We start from the raw sequence: 27,967 nt of genomic DNA on the forward strand, positions 1-27,967 counted from the left end.
AAGATAGGCAATTATCTTCTTCCAACACACTCCCCCTAATAGATGGTTGCTGGGAAATGCATGTTCTTTTTACCTCAAATATATTAACTTTTCTTCACTTACTAGTATATTCTCTAGAAGTTGCCTAAGAAGTCTTATTTCCATTCCACAGGTTTATGAAATATCTCCTTTTAATTTCAAAAAGGGCTGACACACACTTTCTCAGTAACCATCAAACCTAAAATTACACCACCACTACCAACCCAACATTTTATGTCCCTCTCTCTGTTTTTCTTTTCTCTATAACACTAATGGGTATTAATATCCTATATATTTTACCTACTTTATCATGTTTCTGATCTATTTCCCTTACTAGAAGGTAGGTTCCATAAAGGCAGGAAGTTTTTTTTTATTATTACTGTAACTCAGATACTGAGACAGTGCTTGGCACATAGTAACATCTCAATAACCTCTGTTGAGTGAATGAACAAAGTTATGAAAAAAATAAGAAAGGAAATACTCATGTTGCAGGAGAAGGATTATCTTTGGGATACAGGAATGCAGGTGAGAGCAATTCGACCCTAACTATAGTATTTTGACTCATTAATAAAAGAGGATTTAAAGGGCAAAGTGTTAACATTTGTTAAATATGGTTGGGGTTTTTTTGTTTTTGTTTTTTTTTTTTATGAAGCTGGAAACGGGGAGAGACAGTCAGACAGACCCCCGCATGCGCCCGACCGGGATCCACCTGGCATGCCCACCAGGGGCGACGCTCTGCCCACCAGGAGGCGATGCTCTACCCCTCCAGGGCATCGCTCTGTCGCGACCAGAGCCACTCTAGCGCCTGGGGCAGAGGCCAAGGAGCCATCCCCAGCGCTCGGGCCACCTTTGCTCCAATGGAGCCTTGGCTGCAGGAGGGGAAGAGAGAGACAGAGAGGAAGGAGGGGGTGGGGGTGGAGAAGCAAATGGGCGCCTCTCCTATGTGCCCTGGCCGGGAATCGAACCCGGGTCCCCCGCATGCCAGGCCGACGCTCTACCGCTGAGCCAACCAGCCAGGGCCAAATATGGTTGGTTTTTAATGGGTGTTTGATACATGAGTATTTGTATCTTCTATGATTTAAATTCATATAAAATAGTTATTGAGAAAAAACTACTATTCATGGAGATTAGTCTATCCACTACACTTTAGTTATATTAGCACTATAAAACCTCACTTTTATCAGTATGGATTATTTTTTTTAGCAAGAGAGACAGAGAGGGACAGACAGGGACAGATAGACAGGAAGGGAGAGAGAAGAGAAACATCAATTCTTCTTTGCAACACTTTAGTTGCTTACTGATGACTTGCTTATATGTGCCTTGACTGGGACTATAGACAAGCCAGTGACCCCTTGATCAAGCCAGTGACCTTGGGCTTCAAGCCAGTGACCTTTGGGCTCAAGCCAGCGACCCCCGCACTCAAGCTGGCAACCTCAGGGTTTCGAACCTGGGTCCTCTTCGTCCCAGGCCAATGCTGTATCCACTGTGCTACCTACCACCTGGCCAGGCAATGTGTATTAATTGTATTAGACTGCTTACTTCTCACAGCCTCAAGCAACAAGTGGCACACTAATCAACTACCGATTACTCACTGATGTTTGTGATGATTATAGGTTTTAAATTGTGACCCACCATCTCACATTTTTGGGCAATTGTGTTTTCTAAGAAATAAACAAACTGATTAACAAATATATACATTCCCTATATACGTAATCAGTTTCCAAAAATTGAATAAATTTGATATATTAAAATAAGTTATGAAAACAGAAAAATATTTTTGTACTTTGTTAGGATTACTCAAATAATTTTAGTAATCTGTACTTCTCTGAAGACTTTAGCCTCAACAGTATGCTCTGTTTCTTTCACTGACTTCCACTCACGAGGCCAGTGCTAACATTATCCAAGTTGTAAGACTTCAATTGTTATTTCAAAGTATAAAAATCTACTTCTATTTCTTTAAAAAGCCAACCAATATGAAACAAATTTTTGCCTTTCCAGCATAACTTCCCAGTATTATTATGAGTTTATTGACAAGTTTATGATGACATTGATTATATCATATTCTTGATAAAGCAATAGAAAACAAATAAACCTTTTCTGAAATACCCTTTTGGGGAAAAATCCGGTGCAGTAACTTTTTTCAGGGTCCACTTCACTGAAACTAGAATAAACAACTTGGGAGTACTAGTCAAAAGAAATACGACTAATGAACGTGTTGTTGTTTTTATAAAATGATTTGCTGCATATGTTGAAAAATAGGGCAATAAAGACCGCTGGTAACAAAAGGGCACTGTCCTTAGTAAGATCAGAATTTCCTAAAAGAGAAACTGGATGGAACAAAGGATCTAATAAAAACAAGAACAACATAACTTAATTGGCAGGAGAAATTGGAGGACTCAGTTTGACAAATATTGTTAGAACTTTCATGAATGTTTTCTGAACACAAGTGAAGCCAGGGAAAAGTGAACATATGATAGAGATAAATGAGTTTAAAATAAACAGCAAAATAGACACTAAGTATAGCAATGCAAAAGAAAAAAGAAAGAAAACATTTGAAATCTGGGGCAGCCATCAATTATTGCTAAGGAAATTTTCATCAACAAATTACATACTACTCACAAAAATTAGGAGATATTTTAAAATGAATATGAAGTGATAAAATATCCTCTAATTTTTGTGAGGATATTTTTATTAGGGGATATTTTATCACTTCATATTCATTTTAAAATACCCCTAATTTTTGTGAGCAGTATATTTCTTGATGATGAACTGCAGTCAATAAAAATATAAATAAAATGACAAAAATTAGCCATGGCAAAAACTAGTGTAGTAAGTAGTCTATTTCTACAAGGGGTTATAAAGGTGCTTCTTGGATAAAATAGTATCAATAATTGAAATCCTAATAAAAACATAATTTTCTTAAATGGCTAAACAATAAAATATTTACGTTAAAATCTCATTGTTTTCTAAAACCTTACAAAATTAGGTAAAAAAGATTAACCTCATTCATGTTTGCAATGGTCTAAATATCTGTGCTTCCCACAAATCCATGCTGAAATATGATGCCCAATGTGATGGTATTGGGAAGTAAAGCCGCTGGGAGGTGCTTAGGTCAGAGGGTGAATCCCTGTTGAATGGGACAGCACAGAATGCCCTAGATCACTCCATCATGTGAAGCTATAAGACCTCAAAATGTTCCTCACTTGATCATGCTGGCCACCCTGATCTCAAATTTCCAGCCTGCAGAACTGTAAGCGGTAAAGTTCTGTTGATTATAAGCCACCTGTATTTTGTTATCATATCCTGAATGGACTAAGACACTGTTCAGTCCAGAAGGGAATCTTTCTAATAATGAACAGGATCAGTTATGTCAGAACTTACGGCTTTTGGTGCCAATTACTATTTTCAACCCCAGAGAAATTCTATGTGACAACACTATTGCCCTTTAGTAGTTTTGTATTTCTACTAGTTAAAAAACTATACAGTCTTTCTTTGAAGTTCAATATTGATAAACATATTGATATTTTAGATCACCTTCTGCTATCTCTGGGTAAATAAATTGCTTTACATCACTCCCCTCCCTCTCAATGAATCCAGAGCCAGAAACTGATTTGGACAAAAATCTTCAAATCCATTGCCCTTCCTCCTGTCTCTCACTGAAACTCAACGTAAGAAGTTCTGAATAACCCTTCACTTACGTGACGGCTCTCCTTTGTTCTTTCTGCAGGCTGAGTGAAAAGCAGGTCTCTACTTTACTAATACAGTAAGAAATTCCTGTAACCATGGGTGTGGATGGGCAGGATACATAAAAAAAGGCTGTTTTCTCCTCTATGTGGTTAGAATATTTTATTTCTGATCCTTAGCATGCTTAGCCTGGGAGCCCCAGGAGCCAGGTATTCTATTAGGAATGGTAAAGAGCTAAATGTTTCAAGACAAAGCATAAGGCCTGTGGTAGAAAGCTTCTGTCTAAATACAGTGACCCAGTCACGTGACGGTGGGTATGAACAGGGAAGGGGACAGAGCTGACTGTAGAGGACTTGAGAGGCTGTTGTATTCCAGGGTATGAAAAAAAATTATACACAAGGTCTCTTTCTTTCTTTTTTAAAAGATTTTATTTATTAATTTTTTTATTTTTTATTTATTCATTTTTTAGAGAAAAGAGGGAGAGACAGAGAGAGAAAGAGAGAGAGAGAGAGAGAGAGAAGAGACAGAGGGAGAAAAGGGGGGAGGAGCTGGAAGCATCAACTCCCATATGTGCCTTGACCAGGCAAGCCCAGGGTTTCGAACCGGCAACCTCAGCATTTCCAGGTCGACACTTTATCCACTGCACCACCACAGGTCAGGCCCACAAGTTCTCTTTCTTAATTTGTATTACAAGTCGTCCCTCGCCATATTGCGGTTCACTTTTCGCGGTCTCACTGTATCGCAGATTTTTAAATTGTATATATCTAATTCTGTATCATGCGATTTGTGGTCTATAGGTATTTTTATATGTTTATTATTTTAATTATTTTTGCGGTAAAATAAGCAAAATAAGTGTGGTAAAGGTTAATAACAGTGAGGGAAAGGTTGATAAGCGTGTGGGAAAGGTTTATAAAGCCTTAAAATATATATAAATAATACAATAAATATAAGGTTGCTACTTCGTAGATTTTCGCCTATTGTGGGGGGTTCTGGAACCTAACCCCCGCGATAGACAAGGGACCACTGTACTTAAGAATCTAGGGGCTGGGACAAGGTGAAATGGGCTGTTAAAACTCTAACATCTTTTATATATGAAAAGTAGGCTGAAATGTCCAAGGATGTATAAAATTTACCTTTTTCACAGTTTTATCTGGTTCAAGCGCAATATCTGGAATGTTTGCATCCACCATCAAGGAAAACAAGTTCAGTATCAGATTGGAATACCTAAGGGAGAATGGGAAATAAAAGAAATAGCAATGCCTTGTCATTCTGCAGTTCTCCTCATATTAAGCACACTCCTAGAAATAGTGGTGGTCTCAGTCTTTATAACAATTACTATTATTCCCATGGAACAAACTTTTGGAGTAACCATCTACTGACTTTTTCAGTTTTTTAGAGAGTATATTCTTTCTGATGGGGTCAAGGAGAATCTACTTTATACCCAATTAGCATTTTACTAAGCAATGAAGATCTGTCTTTGCTAAATGATGACAAAAGTCTGCCTCTTTAAGACTACCTCAGTGTGATGGGTAATGAATGAAAGGGAAATCCTGCCTTCCCACTAATCATTCACGAGTATCCTACAGAGATACTAAACACCATTTCTGAAACTACAAGTGACTGGTCTGAACATAAGCAACTGACTGAAGGAGAAAGGCCCCCTGGCCGGGTAGTACAGTGGTTAGATAGGCCAAGGTTGCGGAGCTGATCCCCGGGCAGGGCACATACAAGAACCAACTAATGAATGCATAAAAAAGTGAAACGACAAACTGATGTTTCTGTTTTTGCTCTCCCCCCCCCCCCCCGTTCCTCTCTCTCTAAAATCAATTAAAAAATTAAATAAGGAAGAAAATAACTAGTATTCCACTATATTAAAAATGGGCAAGATATTTCATTTTTGGATTATGCTGACTTGGACAAGAACTAAAGATTTATCCTCATCAATCCTCACACTTTTCATCTTACTCCAAACTAAGAGAAAGAAAGTTACTACTTCAAATGTTCATTTCCAGAGGTGGAGTCTTGAGAGGAAAGGGGTCCGTAAGTACACACGACACACAGAACACTCTGTCCTTGAACAGTGATGCATGTAGTGTAGTGGCCCCTCAGCACCCCAGTGATAAAAGCAGATTCAGGTTTGACTCTGGAGATGATGTGGGTAAAAGCTTTGGTTTCAGGCAATGAACGTTTTTAGCTGGACTCAGGAGAATTGTCAAATGCATGTCTGTAAAATGTATGTTAGAGTTGGTGATGTGTGAGAGAAAATAAGTTAACAAGGAAGGTCTACTGAGTCAATATAAAAATTAAAACTGACTAATACAGAACAGCCATTTCCTGCCACCAGCAGCATCAACATTACCTGGGAACATAGCCTCATGCCAGATAGGAAGCAGAAATTCTGGGGGCTTTCTTACAAATACTGAAGGTTCTCATTCAATAACTATACACTGAGTGTTATGTTCTAACCACTATACAATACATGGAAATGCATTTACAAAACAGACAAGATAGAGCCACATTAATAGGCAACTGTCTACAGTTATATATATATATTTTATATATATATATTTCTTTATAGAGACAGAGAGTCAGAGAGAGGGATAGACAGGGACAGACAGACAAGAACAGAGAGATGAGAAGCATCAATCATTAGTTTTTCGTTGCATATTGCGATACATTAGTTGTTCATTGATTGCTTTCTCATATGTGCCTTGACCGCGGGCCTTCAGCAGACCGAGTAACCCCTTGCTCGAGCCAGTGACCTTGGGTCCAAGCTGGTGAGCTTTTGCTCAAACCAGATGAATCGGTGCTCAAGCTGGTGACCTCAGGGTCTCGAACCTGGGTCCTCAGCATCCCAGTCTGATGCTCTATCTACTGCGCCACCACCTGGTCAGGCTACAGTCATATTTTTATGTGGAAGAGTATACAGCAGGGGTCCCCAAACTGCGGCCCTCTGAGGCCATTTATCCGGCCCCCGCCACACTTCCGGAAGGGGCACCTCTTTCATTGGTGGTCAGTGAGAGGAGCACATTGACCATCTCATTAGCCAAAAGCAGGCCCATAGTTCCCATTGAAATACTGGTCAGTTTGTTGATTTAAATTTACTTGTTCTTTATTTTAAATATTGTATTTGTTCCCGTTTTGTTTTTTTTTACTTTAAATTAAGATATGTGCAGTGTGCATAGGGATTTGTTCATAGTTTTTTTTTTTATAGTCCGGCCCTCCAACGGTCTGAGGGACAGTGAACTGGCCCCCTATGTAAAAAGTTTGGGGACCCCTGGTATACAGTATGTCTCCTGAGCTAGGATTATCAGCTGGTCTAAGAATATTCACTTTGCATAGTTAGGTGGAAAACAGAGTTAAGAGTCAAATAATCCTGTCATTTTTAACTAATCATCAGAGCCATGTCCTGAATTTAACAAATGAAGCTTTTATTTTTTTTTCCTAGTGATATATGATGTTCAGTCTTAAGTAAGCAGAGAGATGCTGGCATTGGAGGAAAAAAAGGGATAGAGAAAAATCAACATTTTTTCCAAAGCAGAATGACTGATGAGGTGTTAAAGACAGACAAAATCGTAATGTAACATATATTCTTCATTCATTTAACAAACTTCCAAAGAGCAAACAAAACTAAAGCTGATAAAAGTGCCAACAATAAAAATAACTGTATTAATATAACCCTCAGTCAGCTAAACACTTCACTGATACGGAAGCAGAAAGTCGGCTAGAGGAGAAGGAGCATGACCCCACCACGTGATTAGTCCTTCAAGGCTGGGCTCTGGGAGACCTGGGCAATGGGAAGTGTCTCAGCCTCTTCCCTAAGCCAGCACTGTCAAAACACAGAACAGACTAAAAAAAAAATTATTTCAACGCATTGATTTTGAAGCCTCTGTGTTTGCCTCCCTGGCTTATATAATGCCAGCTTCCCGTTCGGTGACATTTAGTAATCAGATAATGAGTGGAAAGCAAGAAATTCTTTTTTCTTTAAAATCAGACTGCATGTCAAAAGAGACATCAGATGTACATTAAGAAACAGTACTGCCTGTGTCATTCTAAAAGAGAGTGATGCTAAAGACTGTACATTCAAACGACTCTACTTCTCTGGCTCTGTGAAACAAACCGATCCACCTTTTCTATGTCAGGCAAAGCACTCACCTTCGGAGGTGGAGGAAGGCCGTGTAGCACTGCTTGCGGAACTCCTGGTACTGCTCGCTCTGCGTGCCCCCCATGCCTTCCACCATTTCTTTATTTAGCTTCATCGGGGGAGGAAGCGGCTTTGGATCCCGACCCAGGATATACCCAAAGTCTATGTGGAAGAGTTTGCCTAGATGTTGATAAGAAACTCATTTGTTTCCATAATTCTCTTACGGAATTGGGAAGGGGACATATTATACCATTGGAAAAGCAGTGTCTCTTCATAGAGAATATTAGTTCATGATGAAGTCTATTAAGTTGTTGACCTTCTCACCCCAGGCTGGGAGTAGCCTTGAGAACATATTTTAGTTCATTTCAATTCACATTCATTCAGATGAACGTATGCTTATAATCATCCCACAGTACCATTAAAAATTTAAATCCCACTTTGAGATCTCCACAAAGTTAGTAAAGCCTGAACAACTTTTTTGAATGTATTAGCATAAATAAATATCTTGTAGCAAATTTGTCATGCTAAAGTTTAAGCAAACTACCTTTCATACAGCAGAAAACCCAGCAATCCCTCTACTGGGTATATACCCCAAAAACTCAGAAACATTGATACGTAAAGACACATGCAGCCCCATGTTCATTGCAGCATTGTTCACAGTGGCCAGGACATGGAAACAAACAAAAAGCCCGTCAATAGATGACTGGATAAAGAAGATGTGGCACATATACACTATGGAATACTACTCAGCCATAAGAAATGATGACATCAGATCATTTACTGCAAAATGGTGGGATCTTGATAACATTATACAAAGTGAAATAAGTAAATCAGAAAAAAACAGGAACTGCATTATTCCATACGTAGGTGGGACATAAAAGTGAAACTAAGAGACATTGATAAGAGTGTGGTGGTTACGGGGGGAGGGGGGAGGGGGGAAAGGGGAAGGGAAAGGGGGAGGGGGAGGGGCACAAAGAAAACTAGATAGAAGGTGACAGAGGACAATCTGACTTTGGGTGATGGGTATGTAACATAATTGAACGACAAGATAACCTGGACTTGTTATATTTGAAAAAAAAAAAAAAGAATTCCTAAAGATGAAGCCTTCCTAACCATCCCCACCAAACAATCTCTTACATTTCACATTATATTGTTAATTTCATCTGAACCACTTCCAACTAATTCATGTCACTCCTTAGCTGCAGACTAAGAACCCAAGCACACTCTTCATACCTGCCCACAGCTGGACACAGCTGCACTGCCCATGAAGACAAACCCGGGAAGGGTCGCCCACCCTCACAGACCAGACGTGTAAGAATGTGTTCGTTCACTTTAGAGAACGAGTCACAATAGAATTCACAAAGCATCTTGTGATGTATAAGAAGATATAAAGTAGACCTAGTTCTTTTAAAACACCTTAGCCAAGTGTATGAAATTATTTGCTCACTTCTCTTCTGCACATGAAACTGTTAAAGAACCATTAAATCTTATCATCAAAAATCTTGTTTTGTTTTTTTCATAGTCCTGATATCTAGGATCATATCTAGCATACAGGAACATTGAACATGGCTATTTTGCATTTATTTATCCAATAACATCTCAATTTCACATTTACAGTTTACATAACACTTCAAAAACATTGTTGATGTAATTTTCTTCTAGAAACTTGAAAGTTCTTATAATAAAGAGTTGTGTTTTAAAATCTTCCTGTCTTGGCCCTGGCCGGTTGGCTCAGTAGTAGAGTGTCGGCCTGGCGTGCAGAAGTCCCGGGTCCGATTCCCGGCCAGGGCACACAGGAGAAATGCCCATTTGCCCCCTGGTGGGCAAAACGTCGCCCCTGGTGGGCGTGCCGGGTGGATCCCGCTCGGGCTCATGCGGGAGTCTGTCTGACTGTCTCTCCCCGTTTCCGGCTTCAGGGGAAAAAAAAAAAAATTCCTGTCTTCATTTCCATGGAGATATATAATTAAAATAACAGAGGCCAAATCTGGATCATCTGAATGTTACCTTACTACTGTCTGACATTCATGCCGTTAGATTAAATTCTGCAAGTTTGTAACATGACTTAATTCATGTCTGTTTTTATTTTGTACTTATGCAAGGATAGATATACAAGAAGTTAATATCAGGCTTTATGTTGTACATACTTAAGATTATAAAATGCAGTATGTCCACATAGGAAGTTCACTTAGTATGTCCACACAGGAGGTTTACTTCTATTTAAAACAGTTCTGTGTATTACTCATTATTGCAAAACACCTTTTAAAATCCCAAAACAGGCTCCAGAGGTCTCTAAACACAATGAATTCAATCTGGGGGGAAATCCAGAGTTCACCAAATTCCCAAGTCAAGTCCATGATTCCAAAAAAATGAAAAACTAGTTTTAGAATAAGATTAAGTAATTGTAGTACTCACTGGGAAAGCACCATCTTCTAATCTCTCTCTCTCTCTTTTTCTTTTGTGACAGAGACAGAGAGACAGACAGAGATAGGGACAGACAGGCAGGAAGGGAAAGAGATGAGAAGCATCAATTCTTCATTGCAGCTCCTTAGTTGTTCATTGATTGCTTTCTCACATGTGCCTTAACTAAGGGACTACAGCTGAGTGACTGATTCCTTGCTCAAGCCTGCAACCTTGGACTTCAAGCCATCGACCTTAGGCTTAAGCCAGCAACCACGGGGTCATGTCTATGATTCCACACTCAAGCCAGCAACCCTGCGCTCAAACTGGTAAGCCCATGCTCAAGCTGGCGACCTTGGGGCTTTGAACCTGGGTCCTCTGCGTCCCAGTCTGACACTCCATCCACTGTGCCACCACCTAGTCAGGCTGAATATAATTCTTAGTGATACTCAGCACTTGAGCAGATAACCTATCTGACCAACTTTTGATTTAAAACTGCCACCCTAATGAAGCACAACATCCTAGCATCCAACGGTATCAGGCATCATATACGGTTTATGTAGTGGGCTCCATGCTTTTAACAGGAAGCCCAGTCCCATTTTTCTTCCTTTCAGTACAGGCATTATTGGAATTCCAATGTCAGCTATGCATTGCTGCTAACAAATGAAGTCTATTTCTATTCTTCTTATAAGAAAACTTTCAAAGAACAGGATTACTGCTTAATTATAAGGCATAAAAGATTCAGTATCTAACAATGAAACCATTATTATGCTTTGCAAGTGCACAGAGTCATGTATTTTGAAAAGAAGCTCTTAATGTTTCAAGAAAACGTATCCTCTTACATAGCAAAGGGAATGTCTCTTTTAAAGTTAATACCTGTAGATGAAACTTGTAAGGATTTTTAAAATGTGCTACATAAAAGTTTAATTAAGAAATTCAAGTATGGCTTTATTATTACCTCAAGCAGCCAAGAAGTAAAGTGTATAGAAAACAAACTGAATGTTGGTTGTAATTATCTCCTATGTCCCTGACTTGGAAGACGAAGGGGATAAGAGGAATCAATTAAATGTCTTTGTTAGCTGCATAAGTGACAAGAACTTATTTCTAAAATTGTATCTCAAGACATTTGTAGTTCTTGTATTAAAGAGAACAGATATTATTGAATATTATAGTATTTAATAGTAGAGTGTTTTAATTTCCATTTTGTCTATCTAATAATTAAACATGAGCCATCTCAGTATTGTAATTATTCCACTTTTCATATCTCTGCTTATTTCCCTTTTATTTCACTCTCTCCTTCTGCTCCCTATGATCTAACCCTAACTTTTAAAAACCCCACAAAATTCCCAAATTAAAAAATTCTTCCCACACACTATTTCGGAGTAAGTTTCCCTTTCCCTTTAATGTTTTTTATACAATCTGACATGTTACTCTTTTCTGAAAAATGTCTTTATTCTTTCTCCACCCCCCCCCTCCACAGGGACAGGGGGGGGGGATAAACAGACAGGAATGGAGAGAGATCAATCATCAGTTTTTCGTTGCGCATTGCGACACATTAGTTGTTCATTGATTGCTTTCTCATATATGCCTTGACCGCGGGCCTTCAGCAGACCGAGTAACCCCTTGCTTGAGCCAATGACCTTGCGTCCAAGCTGGTGAGCTTTTGCTCAAACCAGATGAGCATGCACTCAAGCTGGTGACCTCGGGGCCTCGAACCTGGGTTCTGTGCATCTCAGTCCGACCCTCTATTCACTGCGCCACCGCCTGGTCAGGCAAAATGTCTTTATTCTTATGTGAATTTCTATCTTCCCTGGTGCCCTACCATAAGACATAGAACAAAGAAGTGGTAAACAACTATTTATTGATATAATGGAACCTATAGTTTTGGAATTAAAAATACTCCCTCTACCTACACTTCCACTGCTCCAATACTTACTAGTTTAGTTACACCTTATGATATACTTGGTTAGAATTAGTTCTTATAGTTAAAAGTATAGTAATGATTCAGTATTTTTCAATAATAGTTTCTGGGTAGCAAAGAACAATAAGATACATGTACATTAAGTACAGATGAGTATAGATATTCCAATTACTTGGTAAATGTTTCAGATAATTAATCATCATTTCACATTCAACTGTTAAAAGAGGGCTTATGAATAGTGACAATTTTGGTAACTAATGAAAAGGGGACAAATCATGACTCAGACAGTGTATTTGATTAGACAGTATTTCATTCAAGAAAAACAAATGTTAAACGTTATCTATATTTCCATTTTTTCTACCGTCAATGATGCAATGAAGTTTTCCCCTGCAATACTCTTTTCTTCTAAGGAATTGTGTAATGTCTAAGGCAGAACAGGAACCCCCTAAAGATATAATGGCCTTGATTCAACAATTTTTCTTTGTATTTTTCTGAAGTGAGAAGCTGGGTAGGGGGAGAAGGGGCAGACAGACTCCTGTAAGTACCAGACTGGGATCCACCTGGCATGCCCACCAGGAGGCGATGCTCAGCCCACCTAGGGTGTTGCTCAGTTGTAACTGGAGCCACTCCAGCGCCTGAGGTGGGGGCCATAGAGCCGTCCTCAGTGCCTGGGCCAACTTTGCTCCAATGGAGCCTTGGCTGTGGGAGCGGAAAAGAGAGATAGAGAAAAAGGAGAGGGGGAACAGTGGAGAAGCAGATGGTCACTTCTACTGTGTGCCCTGGCCAGGAATCAAACCCAGGACTTTCACATGCCAGGTCAACACTACTGCTCAGCCAACTGGCCAGGGCCTGATTCAACAATTTTAAATGTTTTGGTCTCATGATCTTTTAAAAATATTAATTAATTTAAAAATAATAGGTCAATAACATTTTAACATAACTTTTGTATAAATAACTGTTTTCTGGCCTGAGCTGTGGTGGCGCAGTGGATAAAGGGTCGACCTGGAAATGCTGAGGTTGCCGGTTCAAAACCCTGGGCTTGCCTGGTCAAGGCACATATGGGAGTTGATGCTTCCAGCTCCTCCCCACCTTCTCTCTCTCTCTCTCCCTCTCTCTCTCTCTCCCTCTCCTCTCTAAAATGAATAAATAAAAAATTTTAAAAATTTATAAAAAAACTGTTTTCTAAATTAAAAATAATAATTTAGTGAAAAGAGTGTTATTGCTGTACATTTTGCTAATCTCTTTAATGTCTGGGTTAATAGCAAACAGGTGGATTCTCCTATTGTTTCTCCTCTCAGTCTATTAGGATATGTTGTTTGGACTGAAGGAAAAGAAGAGAGCCCACCCCTCTACATAGATACAGATTTTTAAAATGGAGAATTTTAATACCCTTTTCAAATAATTATGGGCAGTGTAACAAATTCTCAGATCCTACCACACCTACTCAGTCAGAACCTCTGAGACTGAGCCTGGAGACCAACTGTCTGTATGTTAACTCCCTCTCCAGGTAATAATGACATGAAATCGCATCAGGCTGAAAATGAAGGTCTTCTACTTACTACCGACAAAGACACTCTCAACTTCAGTTAGGTCACTGTAGAGGGGACAGTGACAAGATGAATCACCTAAATGAACTACAACTCATATTCAACACTAACGTTTACAGTTTTTCCACACTGTTCAACTCCGTTACATTAAAATTCCACACATTTTTTTATTCAAGGGGTCACTATGAAACTGCAGTAACTTTTTAATAATCTGATTTACAGCTGCCAGTGTATGGTGGAATTTGAATTCTTTAAAGTAAATTAAAATTGAACACCCTTCCCCAAAATTATTCATTGCAAAGCAAAACAGTGTTTAACCAGCATTAAGAAATTCATCACCTGATAAGAAAACTTACATAAAAAAATTTAATATCTGCGTCTACAGTTTTACTTCAATGACTGAATTTGGTTTTGCCATATAAAAGGTGATCCAAACAGAGGCAGAAATGACGTCCCTCCACAATCTGACCTCAATCCAACCAGCCTAGGGACATACCAGCTGCAAAGGCATTTTTTATTTTAGCCTCTTAAGCTTTTACTAGAACGGGTGCTTCTCTCCATTTGCATTGCATATGTAACTAACCCCTTCCTCATCGCCCAGCCTAAGCTACTTTATCCATGAAGCAATATCCATCTCCATAGACACAGAGCATACCACCTTATCATTTTTTACTTCTTAAGAGAAGCAGTGTTCTTCTAAAACAAACTTTTTCAAACAAAGCACACTTACAACAACCATTAAGGTTTCAGTAAACATCAAGACTTTTTTTAAAATAAGGGTAAAGTGCTCCGGCAGTCCCCCCCACTACCATAAATTACGCAACTGAGTTTCCCACATTTGGGGAAATTGCGGGGGGTCAGCCACCTGGAGTGCAACAGGCTGACCTGGGGAGACACCCTTCATGATCATTACACTCCCCCTGCCAAGTATAGAGGAGACTCTGTGATACTAAATATTCAAAAAACTTGCATAAGATCAGATTCTAAATCATGTTTACAAAGAAAACTATTCATGTTTTATTATTTAAACAAGTCTTTCTTATTATTTAAACATTTAAAGTAATCATCAGTAAACTAAAAAAGTATCCTGCTCACAAAAATTAGGAAATATTTTAAAATGAATATGAAGCTATAAAATATCTCCTAATTTCTGTGAGCACTGTATTTATAAATAAAAAGGGAATGTCTTATGTGCCAGGCTCTATTTTGTGTACATTTTGCATACATTAACTGAGAAAAAACAATCGGTAGACAAACAGGTAGACAACAGTATGTCTATAGTGTATAATAATAAAAATTTAAATAAAAACAGATTTTTCCTGGAATCCCTAAGATTGGATAAAAGACAAAACAACAACAACAACAAAAAAAAACTAGTTTATTTATTCATTCTAAAAGCACTTACTGGGTACTTACTGAATACATAAAAGTTTTTATATCCCTTTCTCTCATTTCCCAGAAAATAAAAAATCACATTAGAAAAATAAGCTGTAGTCTTAGATTCTGTAGCATATTTAATCTACTAAACTGAATAACTTCAATGCAATAGCTGAGGAGGCACCACCATTTGAACGGTGAGTAGTTCTTTCCATGTGAGATTCTGAACATCGTAAGCAACTCTATTATGCCTTGAGGAAAAAATAAAACAAATATAGTACATTTTAAAAATATCAAGTTTTACCCTAAAATACAGGAAGAATAACATTAAATCAATAATCAAATTGACTGCTTCACTTTTATAAACCTTCCTATACTACTAAAATAAAGAGCCACTCAAGAGAATTTAGAAGGTAATATCATAAAAATGTTTCAATTTTGGAGTGAGGAAAAAGAAATTTGTGAAATAAATTATTTTCATATCTCTAAAATTATGACTCCAAATATCAGCTACAAAAGTAAAAAATGGAAAGCATTCTTACTTCCTGCTGGAAAAACAAGGAAACAAAGTCAGGAGAGCTAGCTAGCCTTTGAGACCTGTTCATTATGTGCTCACTACCAGAGAAGTCTATTATGTATCTAATTCAATCCTCACACCACCACCAGGAGACGTTCTCTTATTACACTGCTCACGAAAATTAGGGGATATTTTATAGCTTCACATTCACTTTGAAATATCCCCTATTTTTTGTGAGCAGTATATTGACACATTCAGAAGAAAAGCTGAGTCACAGATGTCTCAGATAACTTACCCAAAGTCACCCAGTGGTGGAGGGGCAACTTAAACCCAAAGAATTTGACTTTGAGCCTGACATATTAACTAATGCAACGTAAGACTGTTCCGAAAATTTAAAAAAGGAAGCGAATCAATTTCACACAAAATTAAAGAACAATTAAGACAATCAAGATAGAAAATATATTTTTAAAAAGTTTTAAAATTAGCCTGACCAGGCAGTGGCGCAGTGGATAGAGCAATAAGCTAGGATACAAAGGACCCAGGATGGAAACCCCGAGGTTACTGGCTTGGGTGCAGGCTCATCCCACTTAGGAGAAAGCAATCAATGAACTAAGGGGCCACAACGAAGAATTGATGCTTCTCATCTCTCTCCTTTTCTGTCTGTCTGTCCCTTTCTGTCTCCATCATACACATATGCAAAAAAGTTTTTAAATTATAAAACAGTAAGAATGACTACGTTTTCTTCACTTTGAGCTTTCCAAGAGAGGATCAACAGGCATTACTCGTGTCAAGACAAACAAAAAAGGGCAACATTCCTCTCACTACAGAAATGTACATCCAGGTTAGAAGGGCCACCCTTAGAACTACAACTAACTTTCCTTGTACTGAAAAGGAAAGTTTGTTTGTTTTCAGTTACTTACAGATGAATTTGATATGTTAATTCTATCATAAAATCTGTATACCATAAACAATGAACAAATTTTTCAGTTATGCTGGTTCTTTATGCTTCCCCTAAAATACTCAAAAATAAAAATAAACATTTCCCCAAAGAGTTGGTATAAACCCAAATCATGTTTCATTAGAGTACTGCCACAAATGATTATTCCAAATAAGCTTACAGCTTCCTTGGACAGCAACTCTGAGAAAAAAATTTTACATTTTTTTCAATTCCATACACAGCTTAAATTTTAAAATTTCTTGCTCAGATAATGCTATATTAATGCATTAATAAGTGAAACATAATTCACTCTAAATCTGCTTCAATAAAACGATGTTATAATTGACCACAGGACAACACACTGAACTGACGAAGTTAGGAAGCTTTACATTTATGGTGGGTACACAGCGCCCTCTGCTGCACAAGCTGGAGAAACGTACACAAAGCTAAAAGTATCAAAAATCAAGTATTATAAAAAGCATAGGCTTCTTGGAAATCTGTAATTGAGACTGTATTTTATATTTTTTCAAATTACCAATCTGTAGATTTAAAAATTCTCTATATGTAGTGAAGCATTTTCCTCCACACACTCCTGAACTGCTTACTCAGTCTGATCCTTTTCTGTTCTCACCTCTATTTACACGGTAGAACAATTTACTGGGAGAATTCCCCGCAAGAGCCCAGTGAAATGAAACCTGGGCTCTCCTTTCTCTCTACTGCACCTCTTATAACAGTAGATGTAGATGAATCAGTGGAACTCTGATAACAATTCCAAACCAAAGCAGGGTCACCGCTTTTAAACCTGCCCAAACCAGCAAACGAGAACAGAAGACAAAAGGTATTATATTTTGAATAATGGGAGAGATCTTATTTTTCATTAAAAAAAATGCTCCATAAACACCTAGAGACAGTATAGTTACATAAGAAAATTTAAAGTCCTAAATGTTTAATATGTTACAGTCTGTACTGAAGGTATAATGGACCCAAATTATACCATGGTAGATGCTTCATGATAGTCAAGGTAATTTTAACTACAAGCACTAGAATGCCATTTCCTGCACGAACCACATTTAAAATGCACTTTGAATATCTAGTAGTTGTCTAAACTATACAAAGTCTACTTATATAATTAATATCATATAATTAATATCATATAACTTGAAACTGCTTTAGAATATATAGACTGTTAGTAAAAGATGACTAATGACACAAATAATTTGAAACCATTATACATGTTTAACTCTTTGAGTAGTATGAACATTCATGTACGTCCTCGTGCCTCCTGACCATCCAGAGTATAATTGATTTCTTTTAAAAATGTGTAAGGCAACATTAAAAAAAGGCAAATGTATGTTCTTCTTATTTCCATAAATTGGTTATCAAACAAACATGATTTTAAGGTAATAAAACTGTAACTGGAACTAATTTCATTTTTTTTTTTTTTGTATTTTTCTGAAGCTGGAAACGGGGAGAGACAGTCAGAGACTCCCGCATGCGCCCGACCGGGATCCACCCGGCACGCCCACCAGGGGCGAGCTCTGCCCACCAGGGGGCGATGCTCTGCCCCTCCGGGCGTCGCTCTGTTGCGACCAGAGCCACTCTAGCGCCTGGGGCAGAGGCCAAGGAGTCATCCCCAGCGCCCGGGCCATCTTTGCTCCAATGGAGCCTTGGCTGCAGGAGGGGAAGAGAGAGACAGAGAGGAAGGAGAGGGGGAGGGTTGGAGAAGCAAATGGGCGCTTCTCCTGTGTGCCCTGGCCGGGAATCGAACCCGGGACGTCTGCACGCCAGGCTGATGCTCTACCACTGAGCCAACTGGCCAGGGCCCTAATTTCATTTTTTGAAAAAAAAAACAAAAAACTCACTCCTGGGTTTCGGCGGGCATGAAAAAACCTCACTACTCAAAGGGTTAAAAGTTGACGAAAGCATTATACTTCCATTTATCTTAACATAATCGGACTTCCCTTATGTACCTAACTTCACTCAAATCAAACCTGAAATTGAAAACATTTACCCAAGTGAAGAAGACTGAAAATACTAACTGCATGATACATCTGGATAAAACAATTAAAACGCAGTCAGAAAAAATAACTCAAGTGACGCTTTTAAAAAAGAGAATGTGTCTCTTACCTAGCACATTTTAAGGGAAGTTTAGTTTTTAATAGCTTATTTGAAGCACCCTCTAGTGGAAAACTGGTAACAAAAAGTTAAAAGCTTTTGTTTCTGAAATTTTGTAATTCAATTTCCATAAAATAAGTTAACTATGACCTAGGCCAAAAAAAGTAGATGCAGTATACTCTTTTTTCGGAATCGTACTCTTAAAATATCGCCCCTCCCCTCCACACACGACAGAGCAGTTCACACAAGTACAACAGAAAAAGTCTAATACAGGGGATACTCAGGTTATGACATAGCTCTGTTCCTACAACAGTAAAGTAACCTGGATTTTAGTGTAAGTTGAAACACACCCTAGCCTAACACAAACAGAACACTTCCACTTTTAACAGTCCAAAATGGTGTGGATAAGCCTCCTGGAGGACGCTAACTGCCTCACTCCTGTGCTGCATTACCACATATTTTTCCGCTGTCTGCAACCAAACTGGTTCGCCCACATAGTTCCTAAGCACGAGCTAACAGCATAAGTTGAAACATTCACGTCTCAATTGTTTTATGTTTTTATTGGGAGTGAGCATTTTAAACTCCTAATAAATTTTGTATGTCAAGACTGGAGTAACACAAGGACTCTCTGTATTTATCCATTTCAAAACAAAACAAAACAGGATCTCTGTGTGTACCATCAGAGATGTAGGCTACTTCATACATTAAAGAGTCCATTGTGGCTATAATATGATTAAAACATAGAAAAACATGAAATCACTTTGGTGGCTTGATATACACAGTTAAAAGATTCAACCAAAAAGAATGCTAAGAAAACACCACAGGAAAACTACAAAATTACAATTCTTTCCAAATACACCATAACATTTTATAAAGAGCCTTTGCTAAAACAACCAATGAGGTAAGACCTCCCGGACAATCCGATTCCATTCCTACATTTTGGCATAGGCATGGTTCCCACAGCAAATTATACCATGGGGACATTTACATTAGCCATTTAAAATTGAAGAGGTGAAATTCCAGATTATGTGAATTAACAGGGTTTCCCATTAATAATTAAATGATATACTGTGCATTATGTAAACTTTTAGTCTCACAATTTGGAGAAATGCTAATAAAACAAAGTATGTCCTCACCTGAGGTACCAATTTAAAAAATAATTTAAAATCTATTGTCTGAGGAAAAGATGGAAAACTTTTGTCTATTTGGCCTAGGGAAGAAAAGGCTACACAAAAGAGCAGTTAATGAACACTTCAACTAGGTATTGTTCAAGGCTCTGGAGGCATGGTGCCAAGCTGGATGAACAAGATCTTTGCTCTCATGAAACCTGCACCTTGGTAGGAACCGTTTTCTATACTTAATGGTAACCACCCTTGAAAAAACCACCACAAAAGCGCATGATTTAAAAAAGATAGCAACAGAGGAAAGAAGTATGGAATACAACCAAACTAAAACAAAGGATAGAAAAACAAAAGAGAAGAATCAAACAAGACACAAAACAAACAGAAAGCAATGTATAAAATGGGGCAATAGGGAACCCACAAGTGTCAATAATTACACTAAATGTAAACGGATTAAACTCACCAATAAAAAGGCAGCGTAGCAGAATGGATTAAAACAGATAATCCAACTGTATGCTGCCTACAAGAAACTCATCTAAGCAACAAGGATAAAAACAAATTCAAAGTGAAAGGCTAGAAAACAATACTCCAACCAAATAACATCCAAAAAAAAAAGCAGGCATAGCAATACTCATATCGGATAATGCTGACTACAAGACAGCAAAAGTACTCAAAGACAAAAATGGTCATTTCATAATGATTAAGGGGATGCTGAATCAAGAAGACATAAAAATTCTTAATATATATGCACCAAACCAAGGAGCACCAAAATATATAAGACAGCTACTTATTGACCTTAAAACAAAAATTGACAAAAATACAATCATACTTGGAGACCTCAATACACCACTGACGGCTCTAGATCAGTCATCCAAACATAGAATCAATAAAGATATATTGGCCTTAAACAAAACACTAGAGCACCTGGATATGATAGACGTCTACATGACATTTCATCCCAAAGTGACGGAGTATACATTTTTCTCCAGTGTACATGGATCATTCTCAAGAATTGACCAAATGTTGGGCCACATAACACATAAAAATAACATCAGCAAATTCAGAAAAATCGAAGTTGTACCAAGCATATTTTCTGATCATAAAGCCTTGAAACTAGAATTCAACTGCAAAAAAGAAGAAAAAACCCCACAAAAATGTGGAAACTAAACAACATACTTTTAAAAAATGAATGGGTCAAAGAGGAAATTAAGTGCAGAGATCAAAAGATATATACTGACAAATGAAAATGAAAATACAACATATCAGAATCTATGGGATGCAGCAAAAGCAGTGATAAGAGGGAAGTTCATATCACTTCAGGCCTTTATGAACAAACAAGAGAGAGCCCAAGTGAACCACTTAACCTTAAGTAACTGGAAAAAGAAGAACAAAGACAACCTAAAACCAGCCGAAGAAAAGAGATAATAAAAATCAGAGCAGAAATAAATGAAATAGAGAACAGACAAACTATAGAAAAAATTAATAGAACAAGGAGCTGGTTCTTTGAAAAGATTAACAAAATGGACAAACCCTTGGCAAGACTTACCAAGGAAAAAAGAGAAAAGACTCATATAAACAAAATCCAAAATGAAAGAGGAGAAATCACCATGGATATCACAGATATACAAAGAATTATTGTAGAATACTATGAAAAACTTTATGCCACTAAATTCAACAACCTAGAAGAAATGGATAAATTCCTAGAACAACACAACCTTCCTAGACTGAGTCATGAAGAAGCAGAAAGCCTAAACAGACCAATTAGTAGGGAAGAAATAGAAAAAACTATTAAAAACTTCCCCAAAAATAAAAGTCCAGGTCCACACAGTTATACTAGTGAAGTCTATAAAACATTCAAAGAAGACTTGGTTCCTATTCTACTCAAAGTCTTCCAAAAAACTGAAGAAGCAGCAATACTTCCAAACACATTTTATGAGGCCAACATAACCCTCATATCGAAACCGGGCAAGGACAGCACAAAAAAAGAAAACTACAGACCAATATCACTAATGAATACAGATGCTAAAATACTAAACAAAATACTAGCAAATCGAATACAACAACATATTAAAAAATAATACATCACGATCAAGTGGGATTCATCCCAGAATCTCAAGGATAGTTCAACATTCGTAAAACGGTTAACATCATACACCATATCAACAAAACAAAGAACAAAAACTACATGATCTTATCAATAGATGCAGAAAAGGCATTCGATAAAATACAACACAATTTTATGTTTAAGACGCTCAACAAAATGGGTATAGAAGGAAAATATCTCAAAAGGATAAGGGCCATATATGATAAACCATCAGCTAACATCATATTAAATGGCACAAAACTGAAGGCTTTCCCCCATAAATCAGGAACAAGACAGGGTTGTCCACTCTCTCCATTCTTATTTAATGTGGTGCTAGAGGTTCTGGCCAGAGCAATCAGACAAGACAAAGAAATACAAGGCATCCATATCAGAAAAGAAGAAGTAAAAGTATCACTTTTTGCAGATGATATGATCCTATACATCGAAAACCCCAAAGAATCTACAAAAAGACTACTAGAAACAATAAGCCAATCCAGTAAGGTTGCAGGATACAAAATTAACATACAAAAGTCCATAGCCTTTCTATATGCCAACAATGAAACATTTGAGAATAAACTAAAAAAAATAATCCCCTTCACAATTGCAACAAAAAAAATAAAATATCTAGGAATAAACATAACAAAGAATGCAAAGGACTTATATAAAGAAAACTACAAAGCATTCTTAAGGGAAATCGAAAAAGATACAATGAGATGGAAGAATATTCCTTGTTCTTGGATAGGAAGAATAAATATAATCAAGATGGCCATATTACCCAAAACAATATACAAATTTAATGCAATTCCCATCAAAATTCCAATGACATTTTTTAAAGAAATGGAACAAAAATTCATCAGATTTATATGAAACTATAAAAAACCCTGAATAGCCAAAGCAATCCTAAAGAAAAAGAATGAAGCTGGGGGCATTACAATACCTGGCTTCAAACTATATTTTAGAGCTACAACAATCAAAACAGCATGGTATTGGCAGAAAAATAGACACTCAGACCAATGGAACAGAATAGAAAGTCCAGAAATAAAACCACATATATATAGTCAAATAATTTTTGATAAAGGGGCCAACAACACACAATGGAGAAAAGAAAGCCTCTTTAACAAATGGTGCTGGGAAAACTGGAAAGCTACATGCAGAAGAATGAAACTGGACTACAGTTTGTCCCCTTGTACTAAAATTAATTCTAAATGGATCAAAGACCGAAATATAAGACCTGAAACAATAAAGTACATAGAAGAAGACATAGGTACTAAGCTCATGGACCTTGGTTTTAAAAAGCATTTTATGAATTTGACTCCAAAGGCAAGGAAAGTTAAGGCAAAAATAAATGAATGGGACTACATCAAACTAAGAAGTCTTTGCTCAGCAAGAGAAACTGACAAAATAAACAGCCAACTAAATGGGAAATGATATTTTCAAACAACAGCTCAGATAAGGGCCTAATATCCAAAATATACAAAGAACTCATAAAACTCAACAACAAACAAACAAACAATCCAATAAAAAAATGGGAAGAGGACATGAAATACAAATGGCCAATAGATATATGAAAAGATGCTCATCTTCATTAGTTATCAGAGAAATGCAAATCAAAACTGCAATGAGATACCACCTCACACCTGTTAGATTAGCTATTATTAACAAGACAGGTAATAGTAAATGTTGGAGAGGCTGTGGAGAAAAAGGAATCCTCATTCACTGTTGTGGGAATGTAAAGTAGTACAACCATTATGGAAGAAAGTACGGTGGTTCCTCAAAAAACTGAAAATAGAACTACCTTATGACCCAGCAATCCCTCTACTGGGTATATACCCCAAAAACTCAGAAACATTGATATGTAAAGACACATGCAGCCCCGTGTTCATTGCAGCATTATTCACAGTGGCCAAGACATGGAAACAACCAAAAAGCCCTTCAATAGATGACTGGATAAAGAAGATGTGGCACATATATACTATGGAATACTACTCAGCCATAAGAAATGACGACATCGGATCATTTACAACAAAATGGTGGGATCTTGATAACATAATACGGTGAAATAAGTAAATCTGAAAAAACCAAGAACTGCATTATTCCATACGTAGGTGGGACATAAAAATGAGACTTAAGAGACATAAGTAAATCTGAAAAAAACAAGAACTGCATTATTCCATATGTAGGTGGGACATAAAAAGGAGACTAAGAGACATTGACAAGAGTGTGGTGGTTGGGGGGGGCGGAATGGGAGAGGGAGGGGGAGGGGTACAAAGAAAACTAGATAGAAGGTGACGGAGGACAATCTGACTTTGGGTGATAGGTATGCAACATAATTGATTGACAAGATAACCTGGACATGTTTTCTTTGAACATATGTACCCTGATTTATTGATGTCACCCCATTAAAATTAGTAAAAGTTTATAATAATAAAAAAAAAGAAACCTGCACCTTGAATGGGTGCAGATGATGGTAAGAAATCAGCAAGTTCCTTTAGGATCAGGGTTTCTTTCTGCTCTATCCCTTGGGTATCTCCAGTGGTATCCCCAGCACTTACAACTATAACTGGCACATAGTAGATGCTCAATAAATATTTATTGAGTTACATACAACAGAAACTTTGGCTAGTGATGAGTAAGTAGTATAAAGAAAACAAACTGAATAATCAATAGAGAGCAATAGGGAAGTGTGGGTGGCAGGTACATGCTTTTTCAGATCAGAGAATTAGAAGAGGCTTCTCTTAAGAAATTGCCATTAGAACTTAGACTTAATAACCAAAGTCAGACTTGCAAAGATCTGAAAGGGGCTTTCCAGAAAGAGGAAACAAGGGCACTGGCCTGTGGCAGGGCCAGTGACATTTAAACATGCAGACTGGTCAGTGTGGGCAAGCCACACAGAAGCCATAGTGAAGAGTCAGGTTTTTTTGATTCAGACAGTTTGGGCAAAAGATGTTGGTTTCAAAAAGGGTCAAAGCAGTGGAAATGAAGGGAGCGTGTAACTCCCTAATCTGTGTTGGAGGTGAGGAATAGACATGGTTTGCCGATGGGTTAAATTTGTGAGATGAGGACAAGAGTAGTATAAAAATATCTCTTAAGTTTGGTGCTTAAACAACTGGGTGGATAAGGCTACTTACTGAGATGGGAAAACAAGGTGAAGACCAGGTTTCAGGGAGGTAGTAGGCAGAGGGGACAACTTTTACAATTAACCATATAATTAGGAGTTCAAGTAAATAGTTGTAGTTTCAGCTGGAAGCTAATACAATGGATTGAGGTAAAGAGCTATAAATTTGGAATTTGTTTCTAGAGATGATGTTTAAAGCCATGGGGCCAAAGAGTTACCAGGAAGAAGGGGGGGGGTAATTATTACATTAGAAAAAAACAACAAAGAATTAAAGAGAGATTAAAGTGAGTTAAGTTGGAGAGGGTTTAATAAGAAACAGAACAGTCTAACATTCTAATTAGAGTTGTACAGAAAGAGATTAGACTGCTTACATACAAGATGGTCTGTCACCAAAGGAGGCATTTTAAGAAGCTAGGGCTACAGTCTGACCAGGCGGTGGCGGAGTGGATAGAGCGTTGGACTGGGACGCACAGGATGACCCAGGTTTAAAACCCCAAGGTCGCCAGCTTGAGTGCGAGCTCATCTGGTTTGAGTAAAGCTCACCAGCTTGAGCCCAAGGTTGCTGGCTTGAGCAAGGGGTCACTCGGCCTGCTTTAGCTACCCGGTCAAGGCACATATGAGAAAGCAATCAATGAACGACTAAGGTACCGCAACGAAGAATTGATGCTTCTCATCTCTCTCCCTTCCTGTCTGTCCCTATCTGTCCCTCTCTCTGTCGCTCTCTGTCTCTGTCATAGAAAAAAACAAAAGCAGCAGCCAGGGCTACATGAGCATCAAGTATTACTACTGATGTGATTGTTATAAGGCAGGGAGCTTCCCTTAGATGTCCTTCAGAAGCACCACTTAAACAGACTTTTTCTGCCTGGCCTGTGTTGGCGCAGTGGATCAAGCGTTGACCTGGAACACTGAAGTCGCCGGTTCAAAACCCTGGGCTTGAACATATGGAAGTTGATGCTTCCTGCTCCTTCCCCCTTCTCTCTCTCTCTTTCTCTCTCTCTCTTCTCTAAAATGAATAAATAAAAAAAAATTAAAAAAATAAACAGACTTTTTGTGAGGAGGAGGAGGAGGAGTGTTAAGTGAGACAGACCCACATGCACCCTGACTAGGATCCCAGCAATGCCCATCTGGGCTGATGCTTGACTTTAAGTGCCTGAAGCTGATACACTAGGACCAACCAAGCTATCCTCTTCCCCTGGGGCCAATGCTTGAACAAATCAAGCCACTGGCTGTGGGAGGGGAAGAGGGAGATAAGGGGGACAAGGAGGGGGGAGAAGTAGATGGTCTCTTCTCTTGCGTGCCCTAACTGGGAATGTGCCTGTGACGTCCATATGCTGGGCCAACGCTCTATCCACTGAGAAAACTGGTCAGGGCCTAAAGATACTTTTAAGAGTCTATGACTTACCTTCACTTATGCATATTATATGTAACTCAGTAGAAAATCACTAGCATATAAAATGCATATCTATCTACTAGTAACAATTCCATGTTACCTGTTTTTGTCAGCAAAAGGTTATCCAAGTGCCTGTCTCCAACTCCAAGTATGTATGTAATCACACAATATCCAGCTGCAATAACAGTTAAGGAAAAAGTGAAAAACATGCAAACCGGGTTGTACGGAAAACTGAAGACAAAAGCAATTTGTACTACTTCAATTTTAATTTGCTTACTACTGTTTTTAATATCTCACCTAAATTCTCAAATTAAATTTATAAGCTTTGATACTATGAATAGTTTATTATTTAAAACTCAAAAGAAATGACCATTTGCAACAGGAAAAAAAAATAGTGTAGAATTTTGTCAAATTATACAAGCCACATGTATCAAAAGTGAAATCAGCTTTCAGGCCTACCATTTCTCATTTCAAATGGGACATGTGTTAAACATGACAGTGAGAAAGAAATGTGTACAGAAATGCACATAATGATGTCACTCGTCCCACAACCTTGCTGTCTAAAAGGTAACAAAAGCAAACACTGGGGAAAAAAAACACCTTTAGAGAAATAACCTTGAATTGCCAGCAGATACAAAAAAATTGAGTTCACTTAAGTGGTAAAAACATTTAAGAAGTTCAAACCATAATGTTCTAAAGTATGAGGGAAAATCACATGACCAGGGCTGGGGAAGGCACCGCTCGAGCTTCATTCTCTTTTATCTTTCTCTTCCAGAGAGTCTGGAAACTTGGCGTGTGTTGAAAATGCTCACAAAAATCTGAAGCATATTTTTCCCTCTGATTCTTCCATTAGTGACAACACACACAACTTACAAAAAATACATATGACTATATTGGAATTTACAAAAAATGTTTATTTTAGCCAATATGTACAAAAATGATTGGACTATCTGTTAATGACCAATTACTCTTGTCTGAATTCAATAAACATTAAGGTTCATTTGACTCAGGTTCTGAAGGTCATTTCAGAAGTCTAAAAGTGACTTAATCAATGATGTAATCATGGTGTTAATCTTTAATTACAGTTTAGTGAAGGGGAGGCACATCACTTTCACCGTTAGCTCATCCTTCAAATGCAAAAGCTCAGGCTCCAAGGGGAACTGGATCAAGGTCAATGGGCTGCAATTTGAATTTCAGTTTGACTCTGAACACCTAGCTCATGTCATTTTTGCACTAACTTTCAACAGGTGCAACACTCAACAAGATATTTAGGCTAAAGTTTATTTGTTTAGAATAAATAACCATATTCTAATTATAGATAAAATTACATGTTGTCTATTTCAAAATATATCAGTATCTAGAGAATGAATAAAAGATCACATGTCATCACTCAAAAGATGCTTCTAATCATGTCACTAATCTAACAATATTTACTTAACTGTAACAAATCAGTTATAGTAGATTGTAAACAAATCAGTGATTCTCAAAAGATAGTCTGTAGTATGACAGGGACTCATAGTTTCCTACACAATATTCTAATTATGGTTCTTCCTTAAAACAAAACAAAACAAAACTAGATGTATGGGGGAAGTCCATGCCTA

The 27,967-nt window shown here is 37.8% G+C and overlaps 1 protein-coding gene and 1 non-coding gene across 5 annotated transcripts in view; both read right to left on the bottom strand.

Moving 5' to 3' along the window:
• PIK3C3 (phosphatidylinositol 3-kinase catalytic subunit type 3) overlaps positions 1-27,967 on the bottom strand; it is a 575,824-nt gene that overhangs the window by 457,795 nt on the left and 90,062 nt on the right. For 3 of the 4 annotated variants that reach the window (XM_066246827.1, XM_066246828.1, XM_066246826.1), the window contains exons 21-23: positions 26,467-26,541; positions 7,858-8,026; positions 4,836-4,926 (exon numbers count right to left, since the gene is read on the bottom strand). In XM_066246827.1, the coding sequence (XP_066102924.1) occupies positions 4,836-4,926; positions 7,858-8,026; positions 26,467-26,541 (335 nt within the window). Of the gene's footprint in view, positions 1-4,835; positions 4,927-7,857; positions 8,027-15,156; positions 15,340-26,466; positions 26,542-27,967 lie in introns of those variants that run through there. The other variant, XM_066246829.1, reaches the window with a different exon arrangement.
• Positions 14,486-14,642, bottom strand: LOC136315849 (U1 spliceosomal RNA). The gene has a single exon (XR_010727628.1). It is a non-coding gene; the product is annotated as a U1 spliceosomal RNA (small nuclear RNA).

Source organism: Saccopteryx bilineata, chromosome 11 (genome assembly GCF_036850765.1).
Source record: "Saccopteryx bilineata isolate mSacBil1 chromosome 11, mSacBil1_pri_phased_curated, whole genome shotgun sequence".
NCBI classification, from domain to species: Eukaryota; Metazoa; Chordata; class Mammalia; order Chiroptera; family Emballonuridae; genus Saccopteryx; species Saccopteryx bilineata.